At 49.0% G+C, this 16,076-nt stretch overlaps 1 protein-coding gene across 1 annotated transcript in view; it reads right to left on the reverse strand.

The window, feature by feature from the left end:
* Positions 1-16,076, reverse strand: part of TMEM201 (transmembrane protein 201) — a 46,675-nt gene that overhangs the window by 10,753 nt on the left and 19,846 nt on the right. Inside the window, exons 5-7 of the mRNA XM_065421401.1 lie at positions 15,063-15,454; positions 14,130-14,333; positions 781-1,004 (exon numbers count right to left, since the gene is read on the reverse strand). Of these exons, the coding sequence (XP_065277473.1) occupies positions 781-1,004; positions 14,130-14,333; positions 15,063-15,454 (820 nt within the window). The remainder of the gene's footprint in view (positions 1-780; positions 1,005-14,129; positions 14,334-15,062; positions 15,455-16,076) is intronic.

Below are 16,076 nucleotides of genomic sequence, written 5' to 3' on the forward strand. Positions count from 1 at the left end.
CTAATAACTTTCAATCTAGTCCACTGCTGGGGAATGGAACTCTCTGGAAAACACAAAGAGAACCTCTAACTAGAAACATTAAGCTGGTCAGTCAGTGGGGGCGGTGGTCTTTATTCCTGCTTCCCACCTCCATGAACTCCACCCACAGCTACTCATCTACCAAGCTAAGAGTTTCTTTGCTCTATCTAGGTGGTGATACCAAAGTTCGTTGTCTAGTATTAAAATCAACTGCTTGAGCAACAGCCATGGCAGAGCATTGTATGGTACTCTTTTGCACTACAGGGACTGCAACCATCCAAGGATCAATGAAAAGCATTTACACGTAACCTTTATCAATAGCTGCCACATGGGCATTAAGAATTAGCTTATGTGCACGAGCGCTAGCTTACAGGCTCTCTGTTGCCTTTGAAGAATCGGTTATACCAAACCGGCAGGCTGACCATCTTAGAAGCAAGTACTATGCTATAAATGCTGTGCCTATAGAATCTAAGAGATACCTCATGTAAGACCTGCAAGGAGAGAGTGTGTATGCCCAATTCGTCACTGCCCACCAGCGTGCAGTTATTTATTCGGAATAACCAGCATTCATCATTCAGTTTGCACTTTTACAAGCAACATCATAAGGTGCACGACAATGACCTCTAACTAGACTTACTAGTCTATTAGGCAATAGGCCAGTCACATTACAGTGGGCGGGATTCCATGACCGACTCCCACTTGAGTGTGAACACAGCTATACTTTCATTTCCATCAGGTGTAGAAGTGTGGTGCACGCCTTACCTGTCCTGGCTAGGGAAGGGATGGTGCCCAGCGAGAGGGCCCTGTTCAGACGTCCAGGGAGCGAGGAAGAGGAAGCCCTGCGTGGGGATCTGAAGAACTGCTGATTCGTCAGCTGGAGGATGCTGGGGGGCGTTGGGATAAAAACAGACGGCGAGGCAGCGGAACAAGGGAAACCAATCCCAGAGCCATTGGGGAACAAAGCAACCGAATCCCCGGAAAGAAACCTGTAAATGACATGCATGACAGATATTCAGCAAGGGATAAATTCCAGCATCAACTGCTCACTGTGCTCTGACAGATGCACCAAGAGTGCAAAGCGACAAATCTCCACTCAGCAGTGCAGCTCAGTATGGGTTGGTATGCTTTTGGGGATGCCAGCATTACGTGAATGCCTAGTCAATCTACACAGGGAACATAGCACCAAATTAATCAGGAGTTGGCATCAAGTGGTGCCAATGTGAACCCCACAGACGTTCTATTCCAGCAATACTGAGAAAACCACCATGTCCACCTACCTCTAGTCAGTGCAGGGGCTGGCTACAAACCGGTTAAAGGAGTTCACAACAAGCTAAGATGTTAGGCCTTGTTTACATGAGTCAGTTGCACCTGTTAAACTAAAGGGGCAATTTTAAACTGGTTTACTTACAACCAGTGTGGACACTTACCTCAGTTTGAGTGGTTTATTTTGGTGTCGCTTGAATCAGTTCCTAATTGATTTAGGCTAAACTGAAGTAAGTGTCCATCACAGGAGTTTTCACTGGTTTTAAGTCAGGGGTTCTCAAACTGGGGGTCGGGACCCCTGAGGGGGTCACGAGGTTATTACATGGGGGGTCGCGAGCTGTCAGCCTCCACCCCAAACCCCACTTTTCCTCCAGCATTTATAATGGTGTTAAATATATAAAATGTGTTTTTAATTTGTAAGGGAGGTTGCACTCAGAGGCTTGCTATGTGAAAGGGGTCGCCAGTACAAAAGTTTGAGAACCACTGTTTTAAGTAAACCAGTTTAAAAATCGCATCTTCAGTTAAACAGGTGCAACTGACTCACGTGGCTAAGGTCTTACTCTATAGGAAAGGATCTCATGGTGAAGCAACATTGTTGCCCGCTTCAGCAGTGCCCCATCACCATCAGCTCTCTCCCATGACTTCCAGCATGAATCACAGCATTCATAGTAGGTTAAATTCGAGAGCTGCCAGTTTGCTCCTCCTGTATTTCGAAGTATTGCTTTTTGCTGCAGTTAAATGCAGCAGCAATGTGACTAACTGATTTATTTAGGCCAATGCAGAATACTCACAAGTCTAGGACTATACGGGTTAACTCTTGCTGATGAGCAAGGGAGCTTGTATTTTTCTTGGTTCCAGGACACTGACAGGGGGTTACACATTTTTGGTGTGTCTACTGATCCATTATCACGTATCTATCAATACCTAAGTTTCTCAGCGTCCAAATTGAAGATCTAAAAGAAGGTGATGTTTAGACTCCAGTGGAATAATACTCAGGGGATTCCATCAATTTACATTGAGGTCTGGGGCTCAAAGCAGTTGGTGGGCCAGATTCTCCGCTGGTGTTCATTGGTGTAATTCCACTGGTTTAATGATCAGCTAAGAAACTGACCAGATGTTGATAACTAGAATGCCTTATGACAGTGATAGGCAACCTATGGCACAGGTGCCGAAGGCGGCACACGAGCTGATTTTCAGTGGCACTCACACTGCCCGGGTCCTGGCCACCAGTCCAGGGGGCTCTGAATTTAATTTAATTTTAAATGAAGCTTCTTAAACATTTTAAAAACCTTATTTACTTTACATACAACAATAGTTTCGTTATATGTTATAGACTTGTAGAAAGAGACCTTCTAAAAATGTTAAAATGTATTACTGGCACGCGAAACCTTAAATTAGAGTTAATAAATGAAGACTCGGCACACCACTTCTGAAAGGTTGCCGACCCCTGCCTTATGAAGTGCATAAAAATACAGTAGCAATGGTGTGCGCTTGGGATTGCCATGATGTTCATGGGAGCTAGGTGGTGAATAGAATAGCTTCCATCTCTAGAGTTCAGAGTTAAAAATCTCACCTCTGGTCATGCTAATATCCTGAACATGAATGTGGTGGGCTCTTGTTCGCTAGCACCTCAATTCTCTAGCCAAATTACTTTTATGACCCCGAACTACTGTACTACCTGAGCACATCACAACCCTCAACACATTATCCTCACAACATCCCCGGCGAGGCAGAGAAATGCTGCTATCCTCATTGTACAGATGGATCAGTGAGGCACACAGAGACTCTATGGAGGAGCAGGGACTTGAACCGAGATCTCCCAAGTCCTAGGCTAATGCCTGAATCATCCTTCCTCCACTCCTTCTCTAGGTGTTGCAGTTCACACTGATGTGCACTAGCAAAGCTATGCAGTGGGAATTGTGCTCCCCGGTGTTGCACGTTGCTTGATTGGCTCACATCGCTTTATTAGTCTCTCTTACTTTCATGGACACACACACACAAAATAATGGAGTTCTCCACGTGGAAAAGTTTAGAAAATTTAAAAGTTTGCCTATAATCCAGAGCAGTGATTCTCAACCTATTTACCACTGGGGGCCGCATATGGAGCTGTGTGTGTGTGTTAAGTGGGCTGCATCCACACAACATATATACTCCCTGTATGGCCCTGAGGATGTCACACGGGCCGCAGCTGTGTACTGATTGGGCAACAGATTGAGAACCACTGATCCAGAGCAACAACAGCCCTGGTTTCATGGGCCGTGAGTACCATAGGCTGGGGAAGGCTGTGCCTCCCCAAACAGCCAGGTGTGGCGCCGCCCATGCTCTGCCTCCAGGCTCCCCCCTCCTGCTTCTGCTCAGTGTTGCTCGGGGGGGGGGGGGGGGGGCAGAGGAGGTTCAGTTGCACGCCGCCCACCCTCCCGTCGCTCCAGGCCTGGGGGAACGGGGGTGTTCGGCCACGTGCCACCTGCCCTCCCGGGCTGCGGCTGCCCTCTTGGTGCTCTGGGGCCGGGGCCGTGCCGCCCACCCTCCCCATGCTCTGGGCACGGAGCCTCGGGTGGTAGGGACAGGACTGGGGACTAGCCCCCCCCCCAGCTGGTTCCCTGGACCACCCATGTCTGGTTCCCTGGACCATTTCAGAAAGCTTCCAACCAAGTCTCAGGAGGGGTCTAGAGGACAGTGCTCCAGGCCTAAAAACATAAGAGGAGATGTAGATTTAAAGACGTACATACCAAAAATGCCAGTGTCAGATATTGTAAAATAAAGCTCTCACAACTATATAACAGGGTTCTCTTCCATAGCTGGGACAGCCATGCCACAGGGATGCATTTGGTTTTTTTAAATAGGGCAACACAAGACAACTTTCCCAGCATTTTACCCACAGGATTACTCCATACAAATAAATATGCAGTTAGCAGAACAATTCTACCACCTACCTTTACATTGGGTTCATAGCCCTCTAATCAACCTAACCAACCATCTATCAAAAGTAACTCCCATTTCCGCCCTCTTCCATTCCGCCTGGCAATTTTGAAGCAACCATGGTCATCAGAGCCCCTGGATGTGTACGCCTAGCTCAGGTGATCTACAGAGCATCAGACACACAGAGTCGACTATGGAGCACACAGAGTTCTGTTCTCATGACACTACAAAAAGCGATGCTTACGCAGGCTCCAATATCAGAATCATGGGGCAGGCACACGCTTAGGGCTAGTCTACACTGGCAGAGCTTTAATGTGGCTTGTGTGTCCGTGGCAGAGTGCTGGGAGAGAGCTCTCCCAGCGCTCTAAAAAAAACAAAACCCACCTCCACGAGGGGCATAGCTCCCAGCGCTTGTGCACGGTCTACACTGCCACTTTACAGCGCTGAAACTTGCTGCGCTCGGGGTGGGGGTGGGGGTGTCACACCCCTGAGCGAGAAAGTTGTAGCGCTGTAAATTGCCAGTGTAGACAAGACCCTAGTTTCTGGTGGCTTTTTTTAATTGTATTTTTGAAAGATGTCACAGGAAAAACCTGCTTTATTCAAATTTTAAACAAGATAACCCCATGTTCTGTTGCAGGATTTGTAAAACAGTTAAAAACTACAGGAGAGGAAAGCAAGGGGCGGTGAGAAGCAAACTGCCAATACAATGAGGAGTAATGGGAGAGACAGTGCAATGATGGGACATCAGAGCAATCTATTTGCACACTTCAGGCCCATTACTTAGAATGTCAGAAGTCTAGGGACTCTCAGATGTTAAGAAAGTGACTTCAGAGCAAAATGATGTAGCCCTGTAGTTACACTGACTGAGAATCAACTTGTTAGAGAAATACTTTACATTTTTGTAGTGCCTGCTTGCAGAGGACCTCAGAACGCTGAAACATCTAACTAATCTAGTCTCAACATCTCTGTGGAGGTAAAGTGTTACTCCCACTATAGATGGGAACACAGACACAGAAAATTGAAGTAACTTGCCCAAGGTCATACAGGAAGCAGAACAGGGAGTAGCTACCAGAATTCCCTGACCCTGTGCTCAGATTTATGGTGATTTATGCTACATAGCATTTTGAAACAAATGAAGCACATGTCATTCTCTTTCATGGATAATGCGGTGATAGTGACATAATACAGCAACAAGATAAATTTGTCTAGAACAAGCAGGTTAATTTTAAAAGATCACTGCACTTTAAAGGACAGAGTCAACAGCTGAAATTTTCCTCTCTTTTTAAAAGCAATCTGCAGGTATGGGACAAATGCTCAACTATCCAACTAGTTTCACCTATCAGGCTAAACAAGATCTGCATCAGCCAACCTTACAGTAACGTTCTGTTGGTTCCTGGACATGTGTTTTAATAGAGGCAAGCAGCTTATCAGTTAACCAAAATCTTCCCTCTGCTTAGATTCCAGAGGGCCTAGAACAAATGCTGTGCTTCTCAAGTCTAGCTTTACCCTTTAATGTTCGCACTCCCACTCCCCCAACCCACACACCCAGATCCAAGCTCCATCTGTGGAGCTGAAACGGATGTACACAGCTGGACCGGGATGGAAATGAAACAAGACGACGTGTCAGTGGAAGTCGCCCATCCCAGAGAAGTATCCACCACGCACAAAGTGGCCAGAGCAGCGAACAAATAATCCAAGTCATCACACATGGTTGGTCAGGTTGCTTTCTCCTACCGCCACACCTTGCTAAGTTTTGGGGCAAAGGGTTTGATTTTGGACAGCTCCTCTCTGTGCCTGAACAGTGCGTCCAGCTCGCTGGCTGTTGGAGATTTCTCACTTGAGAATTGTGAAGATTTTACAGTCATTCGGCACTTTTCAGAGTCCATGACTGGGATTTAAGCTACTGTTTGAGTTAGATTTCTCCCTCCTTTTCTTCCTGTAGACCATGCGGCTCTACAGTCTTACTGTGTCCTAAACCTCACCCAGGCAGAGGGTCTCCAGTCTCCCAGACAGTGGAAGCAGGGAGGGAAATTATACCCCTTGTGCCATATTGAAACAGGAACTCTTACTGTCAAGAAGGACAAGAGCGGCCAGATAATCGGAGTAGAGCGCATCAGGCCCCTGGCACTGACCGACGGGGAGGAGAGTTCAGAAGAAGGACTCTTGGTTTGACTAACTCTGAACAAAGTTAGGTCCTCTGGCTGTTTTAAGTCAACAAGCATAGCTTAGTGGATGCAAAATCCTGCCCCTTCTACTACACCCATCGCTGTGGCTTGTCCAGTGGTAACGTCTTCCCCCCAGCTATAGTGAGCAGTGAGTTAGGCACTGCCTAGCAGTAGAGCGCTCGCCTAAGCAGTTTATAGAGGCAGGTGGGAAGGAAGAGGAGGAAGAACAGAGTCACTGTGCAGGAAGCAGCCACATCAGCCCCTAAAAACACAGCAACGCAGGAGAGAGCTGTGACCTCTTCTCTGTGCCTCCCCAGGGGGTTAAGAACGGGCTCTGAACTGCGTTGCTCCATGCTGTGCATGTATAAACACTTGAGCAGCAGTGGCGAAGTGATGAAAAAAGGCTTTGGAGTCAAACGGGTGTTGGAAATAGTCAGGGCCAGGAAGCCGTTTATTTTAAAACTCAGTGTCATGAACAATAATCTAGTATCTTGAGTAGTGTTTACAGTGATTCTAAAATTACTAGACAGTCAGCCACAATTCTACTGTACAGGTACTTTTAAATATCGGTTAAGTAAAACGTTGCCTGATATGGGACAGTATGCAGGACTGGAAGAGCCGCCTCTCACCAGCAGGGGGGTTGATTTAAAGTGCACTTCAGAACTGAATACTGTCCCTTTGGAGAACATCCGCTACTACTATGAAAGCCTCAAGCGTTAAGCTGCACGTTTCACCCCAGCTGTGCGCACGCTGGATGCTGGTCACAAGCAGCTCTTACAAATTAAGCCACCCCCCCCCTCCCCTCCCCAATTTCATAGACAGAGTCAAACAAGCTGGAGCAATGGCACCAGCTATTGTATTAATATCATTTTTTATAATAAGAGCATAAATAATTCCGCTACATTACAGCCACATATATATCTGCTGCAGCGTCTAACATGATTATTAGCATCACACAATTTCAGCTTGCTTTCAAGTAAGAAGAGCACACGTTAAAACAAAACACTGCAACAAAAAAAGGTTACATTTCCCTCCTTCCCCCATCCATCTGGCACACCCAGCTCATGCACCCCACAGACTTGTACCAGGGAGGGGAAGGAAGGGTTAATAGCAAGGGAAAGCTGGGATATAAATATGCTGAAGTAAAAACCGCAAGGGGGTCAATTTACATGCAAAGACTCAAAGCAGGTTTCGGAAGGAGAGGAGCAGCAGCTGGGTGCGTTTCCCTGCTGCAAATCCTTTGTGCTCCCTCTTCCCCTGCCAAGGTCTGCAAAGCACCTTGGAAATATAAAGCACCATCTAAGTATCCTCTTAGACCCAGCCAGCCCCGTTGGTAGGTAACAGGACAGAAGCACTAGCCCAGCTGAAGCCCGGGCTCTCTGTCCAAGCCAGCGAGCTCAATCCCAGCTGAGGCAAAGCCATTTAGTGTTGTAGAAGTTAGTGTATCAGTCCACTTCTAACACTGAAGCGACTGTTCCTGCTGACCAGCAGCTGCCTCCCTCAGCCTTGGAACGGAGGCTGTAGAAGGAGCAGAGTTCACAGACAGAGTTTGTCAGAGGGTGGCCAGGTTTAGACTGATGCACAAAGCCAGCCACCATTTCTCACCACCCACTATCCCGGCATGTTTGTAGCATCACGCTAATAAGGCAGAGTCCTTCCTTGCCCCAGTTTGCATCCTGCACTTGGATCTGCTGGTGTGCCACCAAAACGAGGCTGATAGAATCACGGAGCACCTGGGCTGGGTACAGGCACATGATCACATTTGTGTGCACAGGCCTGCAAGGCTTTGGGAATCTTCAGGCAACAGCCCTGGTTTGGTGGCTGATAAAACAAACCACAAGCTTCCTTGCTGACTGATCTACAGTCCAGCTGAGAAGAGACACAGCAGGAAGGTTAGGGGAGCAAAGCACCTTAATTCCTGGTCTGGCCCACTGTAGTGAACAGCCCAGATGGCATTCCGACTTGGGCATTTCAAGAACGACCCTATGAAAAGGCAGCATCGTGATTTATTTATTAGCTCTGGTGACTGCAGTTCCAAAGACAGTCAAAGCATCTGCACGCAGTCAGGCTGCAACAAGAGAGGAGAGCCTTCCACCCAGATCTAACGGCACAAAAATACCCAACCACTCACCGAGTACGACTGTACACCCTGTATGGATCACCCAGGGTATGGAAACAAGCATCCTACAAGCTACAGTGAGTTAGGCAAGATTGGTACAAGGAGGACAGGGCAGATTAATTTTGAGTCTTCCAGTGAGTCAGTCACTGACAGTTTGATTTCACTGCATTGTGCAATTCCATTAAAAAAAAAAAAAAAAAAAAAAGTTATTTCTACTGATTATTTCTAGCCACATGCAGCAGCACGCACCTGCCGAGGCACCCAGAAGTGTGAAAGTAACATGACAGCGTGTTTGATGAAAGGCTAAAATAAAACTGCTTCCAGTATTTTCCAGAAGCTTGTCTTGCCTTTGAAAGTTTTGATTAGAAACCTTTTAGGGATCCCAAAAAACTGGCTAAAAGCACTCTGGGCTCTCTATCCCTTCAGCAGTACACCTTAGCAGGTACCCAAAATACCTCTTGATACACCAAGATGTTAAATTGTCAGGGCATGTATATTTCACACTCCCCCTGCCTTGGGGTCATTAACTCCAGTTTGAGTTCATGCTTGCCAGCGAGCAGTAACCGACTATCCAGCTCAAGGGATTCTGGCCATCCACAGTTTAAAGATCAATTATTGTCTCGGCTGCTTCCTGGTGTCTAACTTCCACTGCACCCTCGCCCACCCCCACAGCAGCGTATCGGAGGAAAGAGAACGGGGCTAGAGACCAAGCACACTGGATGCAGGGCGACATAACACGGCAAGCAAGCTGGCGTAAGTTTCTTTAGAAAAGGTGCCAGAGACCTATAGCGGCTAGAGGCAGGACACATCTAAACAGTTAGAAACAAGGGCACTGTCAAAGGGAAGGGAAGAGGGCAAGAAGCCTGCCACGTGACCGAGGCCCAAGCGAAACCTCAGCTGGAAAACCACCGCCGAACCTTTGGGCGCCAGGAAGAAAATGGGTCAAACGGTTCTCAAAGGACTGCTGCTTGAGCTGCCGTTGAGCATCTTCTTGCCAGCTGGGGAGTCAGCCAGGCTGATCCTTGGAGTGAGACCTATAAGGTCAGAACAGCCTCAGCCACTTTCCCTGCTCCCACTGGCAGCGTGGCAGGCTCCTGGACAGAGGAGGCGCTCGAAGCAGCACCGGAGAAGACAATTCCCCTAAGGGAACAGGCACGGACGGGTGGGCAAAAGAACTTCCACCCTTCAGAGAGCTGCAAGCAGCAGTGCAATACAGATTGCAGCAGCACTGAAGAGGCCTTTGCCCTGCCGTGGTCTGGATCAGCTGCTTTGGCTGATGGCTCAGCAATAGGTTTGATCGGCATTGCAATCCTGGGATGGGCTCAAAACAGGTAAGACTCCATCCTAGCGGGTACTTGGTGTATCATTAGCCATGGAGCCTTTCAGCTCACATGGGGCCAGTGTGAACTCCCACAAGGACTTTATTAGCTCTTGAACTGGATGCCCTGGCAAGAGCTCACAGCCCTCTTTCCTGGAACGGATTTGATGCGTTCCCTTAGCACGAGGTTCCCCACATCACAGCCTTTCCCCAACACCCGCTTCCACCTGACTCTGCGCCAGCAGCCTTTGGACAGCTACACATCTGCCATGCACAGCGCGCCCTGTGGTTACACAGAGATGCCAGAGAGGGACAAGCAACCTAGAGTGAAGAACGGTTCATGGCTGTCCAGTCACAGCCAGCGTGATTGGCAAAACCACAAGGGGATCAATTCCATACCAGGCGCTCATTGACACCAGGGAGAAACCGAGCCAGGCCACTGTCCTGAGCACAGTGCTCCGTGCAACACTAGGCCTCTTAGGAACCGGCAAAAACACACACAGGTAAATGATCTGATCCTTGACCTGCCAGCCCTCTGCAAACCCAGCGGAGGGGCCCTGGTATACTGTGGAGGATGAGAAAGAACGGGGACACTGCAAATGAGCAGGTGGGATTAGCTCTTTACCCTGCAAGCTACAGTGCTTTCCTCACTGACCATCTTGTTCTGCACTCGTCTCAAAAGGTTCCTCCCCCTTGCCCTGTTCCCCTCTGCACACACACGTGATGGCTACCCACTATGCCGGCCTCCCGAGCTACAGACCTTACTGGGATAAAGGGCAGGCCATGCACAACCCCCTCCTCCACCATGAACAACAGTATCTTAATGCCAGTACCATGTGCTTGTTTGGGCACGAAGCACCCATTATTCGCTAGCCCTGATCGAGGTGTTCAGGCGCAAATGACCTGGAAGCTGCAGACAGCTAGAGACAAGAGTGCCAGAGCAACCTCCTTTAGGTGCCTGTAGAACTGGAGACTGCTGTGGGCTGAAGAACAGAAGTCTGAGTTGAACGCAAGAAGCTTTAGAGAACAGATGAGTAGAAGTGCATTTGCAAAGCTGCTGGAGCCTTGAGGCAAAAGTGATGCCGCTCATGCAAAGAGCTCACAGACGGACACCCGGCAAGTCTACCAAAACCCGCTGGTGTCATCAGAGATCCAGACGTGACCACAAGATGATAGACATGAGCAATGAAGAGGGGAGATTATTCCCTTGGCAGCTCGTTAAAGAGGAAATCTGAGAACCGGTATCCTCTGGTTCAGAGAGGCCTCACAAGATGAAATGAGCAAGTTCACAAGGCTAGATGGAACCTTTCAGCAAGGCAAGGACAGAGGCTGTGGGTCTCTAGCCAGCTAAGGCGGCAACGCAGCGGAGTGAAAACTCGGCTCTCGCACCATATAGACTTTGCTGGAGACTGAAAAACTTCCAAGCAGGGAAACAGAAAAGCAAAATACTGGATACTCAGCTCAACAGGACTTGCATTTTTATGCAGCTTAGCTGTGGACGGAGTGAACCGGAGTCAGATCTGGCTCAACTGCCAGTGAATTTATTATATGGTTTTACCCAAGACAGTTCTGATGGTCAATATAGCTATAGTTACTGATGCATTTGCAAGGATTTATTAGGCAACCAGTTGGCCTGTAAGTGACCAAGCACCGGCACTCATTGAGAATGACCACTTTGTTAGATGTCCATGTCAAAGACTAGGGACTGTACCACATTCATAAAGGACATGTGAGCAGACATGTGGCCTGTTCCGCTTCTTAGATCAAATTCCCTCCCGCTACAATTCCGTTTTGGAAGGAGAAGGCGCAAAAAGAGAAATCACCATGTCTCTGGGAATCTCCGGCTTGAGGGGGTGACACAAGATGATGGCTGTGGGCAAGCTTCTTCACTCCTTTCTTCTCCTGCCAGGAGCCCATGTGATGCCTTGCAGTATTTGCTTTTAAAAAGAAGCCCTTTAATGCAAAGGATTGTGTCCCCCATCACAACTGAAGCCCTGTATGGCAATCTCAGAGAGCCCAAGAGTCAAACCAGTAATAGAAAGTGAGGCTCTCACCCTGGCAGGTGCCCCTATAGGTCGGGGTTGAGCAAGGCTGGCAGAGCAGTGGGGAGAAGCTTGCCTTTGCAAATGCTGGGGCTACTGTGGATAAGTAGGTCTTGATTCTCCAGAGCAGCGCCTTTCACGAGCACCAAAGTTGTATGTGTGTGTGTTTGGGGGGTGGGGTGGGGGAAGAGCAGGGGGTGTTTGTTTGAGGGCAGAGAAGGGATTTGGATAGTAAAGTTACCTGAAGAGCCCAGCAAAAATTCTCAACAAGAGAGATCTTAGGGTAAAGCTACATGGTCAGGCTCTGTGCATGGGCTTCCTGGAACAGTCGCCAGACATGGTTACAGGAGTTGCTGTGACAGCTGCCCAAGTTACAGTCGCACTGCTGTTTCTATAGGAAAGAGGATGGCTGTAGATTCCAGCCTGCAGCCAGCTGACTTGGTTTGCTCTTACTGGAGATTTCATCAGACCAGCTCAGCATTACAACTCCGCTATCTTGGTGAACAGTGGTTACAAGCGGAACTGCAGTGAATAGTTAAAGAGACATGAAAAATTGTTTTAAAAAACCTCTAGCTTTCAGATATTCCCTTCTATTTCATCATTTCTCTCACTCCGAGTAGCACCATTGACTTCCTCGGTGGGAGACGCAGATTCTTTCTAGCAGGAGCTCCATTCTGATTGAGAGCACAACAGGGGAGATAGCTCAGCAAACAAACACAGGGTAAAGCAGAAGACCATTTAATCTACTGTCAGGATGGCAGCTCCCTGGGCTGTTTCATAAATACAATGCAAAAGTAGTAAGTAAGTAGAATTTTAGGTAATGTTGAAGTTTCCCTTTTAGAGTCCACCTTTTGCTGCAAGGCCTGTGTCCTACATAACCAAATGCAGGGGAACCCAGATCAGACCATCTAACCCATGATGGGTGCCCAAATTGTTCCTCCTTGAAACACTCAGCCAAGAGAAAGATCCTCCCTTCCCCAACGCCCCTCAGCATTTGGTTCTCAAGATTTCATTGTGACCCTACTGGAAAGAATGCAGCAGATGACATTTAATGGGCTCGTTTTTTTGGCATGGTTAACCCCTCCCCCACCTCCCAACTGCCACAACTCCAAAAAACCTAAGCACTTTCCTTTAGGTAACACCAGCTAATCCAGATCTGTTTTCATGAAGTCCCATCGAATTAGTAACCATCCCCCTGGATTCTACCTCTCTGGCACTTCCTCCCATCAGATGTCCTGAACACAAAAGAAGACACTGAATGGAGTAAGGCTTATGGTTATGTATGCTGGAAGACTGACTGTACCGCACAGCGCCTCCTAGTTGTGATTTGTGGCCTAGCATGTCCTCCTCCACTGCTTAGGCTACAGGAGCAGAGAACTCTTTAATGAATAAATAAAAATTGTGCTTCCATTTAGATATTCTTTACAATCCCACACACACACACACAAAACCCCCCCAGAAATTTGGAGATAAAATTTTTAAACAGCTGAAGATTTTGCACCAGTCAAGATACCCTGAGTTAAATAATCTTTAAAAGCACCTCTGTTTTCAAGTTATTAATAGTTCCAGTAAAAAAGCACCCAAGGAGCTCTTCCTATTCAGAGTAGAAGCCAGAGCACGGCAAAAGGACATGCAGTTAGGTGAGGCTACACAATGGAGGGTGAGTGGAAGCAGGTTATTTAACAAGCGTGTCTCATCCCCCTCCCCATTAAGGATCAGCCATGCAGTGTGAGTACAGAGAGGTTAAAATGAATCCAGGAGTGCATTCCCGTCAGTGTAAACTAAAAATGATCAGCACCATTAGGAGACAACGTGGCATAGCCCTTGGGAGGCTCAGGGCAGAGTATCCCTCCATGACTAGCTAGGGATGGACACGCAGTGAGCAGAGCCGGAAGGACAGAAGCAGCCAGAATCTCTTTGGCTGGAGGAGCAGAATGGGGATGAGGCTGCATTTATGGAGCAGTCTGTGAAGCAGCTGGTGGAAGATTTGGCTCTGGGGTTGCGCAGGGGTTGGTGTTTGCACCACTGGCGGAGGTTTCAGGAGGAGGGAGAATGGAGGCGGCAGAAGCGGCTTCCTTGGCTAACGGAGGCGGCAGAAACACTATGAGCAGCTGGCTTGGTGGGAAGCGAGAGTGGAAAAAGGAGGAAAAGTCTTCACTGCGCTTCTAGGGGAAAAAATAGAAAGAAAAAGAGGGGAAAAATAAAGAGGAGAGAGAAGCACCAGTCGCACAGAGTTCGCACGGCTTTTTTCCTCCTTCCCCCAGGGTCACTGCTCTGGCTCTGACCTTCGGGGCCGGTATCTCCGTTGGCCCGTTGACTTTCGCGTGGCCACTGCTGCGGTAAAGCCCACCAGGCAGCACAGGGATGTGGTGCCGAATTTGGCCGTGTCCAGCCAGCTGGGTGTGTCCGCCTTCAGGTACTTTTCAGCCAAGTGCAAACCCATCACCAGGAGCCACAGGACCGAGGCGAAGGCATCGATTCTCCGCAGCCTGGAATGCCAAAAAACGAGGCTGCGCGTCAGAGCAACAAGCCTACAAACCAGCCACCCAGAGCCAAGCCAGGCACGGCCCCGGAGGGAGGCGCTGAGGGGCGAAGTAGGTGGCAGCCTGGGATGAACAGACTGAAGCAGGCTACAGGCCACCTCCCAATAAGTTCTGTCATCTGCAGGGCCCCCCAACCTGCCTTGATAAGTTACTGCTCCATTCATTAGACTACAGTACAACGAAGAGATTTGTCCATCCTTGGTAATTCAGGCCATGGTTATAATGGGATTATCTAAGAATTTCCCCCCTCGCCCACAATCTAGATCTTTCAGAGGGTCCTTTGCAACCTCAATAGCATCCCAAGAATCCTCTCCCACAACCCGAGCACTGAATGGGAGACCACCACCACTCATAACAACATACAGAGGCCTTTTAATCCGACAGGCGGGTAGGCATCACTCTAGGCACAGAGAGGCTCACTTAGTGCCCTAGACAGAGGCAGGACTAGAACCCAGGTCTCCCAGTTCAGCTGGCTTGGGGGATGGCTTGTGAGCACTGCAAGGGGACAAGAGGCCAGTGCTGCCAATTGCTGAATTCCCAGCCCTGTGCTGAGCCAAGGATCAAGAGGGCAGAACAAAACCAGAGCCCCCTGCTGAGAGAGTGCAGACAATCAGCCCCCCCGTCGGGATCTCAAGAAGCCCCCAGATGGACACAGAAAGCAGACAGGAGACCCACCTGATCCGTCCGGCCAGGAGCATGGCTAACAGGCAGGTGACCAGCCCGAGGATGACGACCGCAATCTGATGGTTCCTCCCGTAGGTCCAAGCGACACTCAAGTTCTTCACCGTTTGCTCCGGCAGCAGGTGGAGCAGCTCCCACCAGCCTGCAACTCCCAGGAGAGTGCGATTCTCCGAGGCCGCTGCTGGGCTCGCTTCAGTCCCATTCCTGATGGCAGTGGGGCCAGATTCCATAGGAGCAGGGGCCGTGCCTTTGAGTGAGAAGGGGTCACCTGACCCATACGAGGCCATCAGGACAAGGAACGCACAGCTGAGGAAGGTCAGGAACCGCAGAATTATCACCTGAGTCGGGGTGCTCATGGAGGAGGAGGAAGAGGAGGAGCAAAAGCTCTGCAAAGAGGAAGGAGAAATATCTCTGGTCACAAGCAAAATAAGTTGGGGGGCGGGGCAGGATCCTCAGACTGGTGCCAACTAAACATTTCTACATCATATCGACCTACTGAGCAACTTGGCCTAACTGCCAGCCCCTGTACAGGACTAGAATAGTAAGGGGCTGCAGGTCAACAGAGAGAGGTATCGGCACTGCAGTTGGGGGGGAGCCCAGGACTGGAATAGCAGGGGATTGTAGGAGAAGGGCCCATCCCTCAAGATCTCTCTCCCACCCCTTGCTCAGTCCCACATTTGCTTCCCTATATTTCACAGTTCCCATGCCGCAGGGTAAGTTGGTTCTTCCCACCCCTGCTCCAACCCTCCCTCCCTCTCTCCTTCCAGTTCATACATCATCCCAGTAAGATGCAAGCGTCGCACAGTGAAGTGTGTTGCAATCCCCCAGCCTGGCACAAACCCAATGCCAAACATTAGAGACCAGCTCATCAGGGCCCAAGAGGGAGCATTATACTGAGACAGATCTGGGCAGACATCTAGGGCATCATCAGCTGGACAAACTGGCAGGGGACTGTGATCACGGAGAACTCACCGTTATTCACCCCTCTTGATTTATTTACAGCTGCAA

Source organism: Emys orbicularis, chromosome 22 (assembly GCF_028017835.1).
Source record: "Emys orbicularis isolate rEmyOrb1 chromosome 22, rEmyOrb1.hap1, whole genome shotgun sequence".
Classification (NCBI taxonomy): Eukaryota; Metazoa; Chordata; order Testudines; family Emydidae; genus Emys; species Emys orbicularis.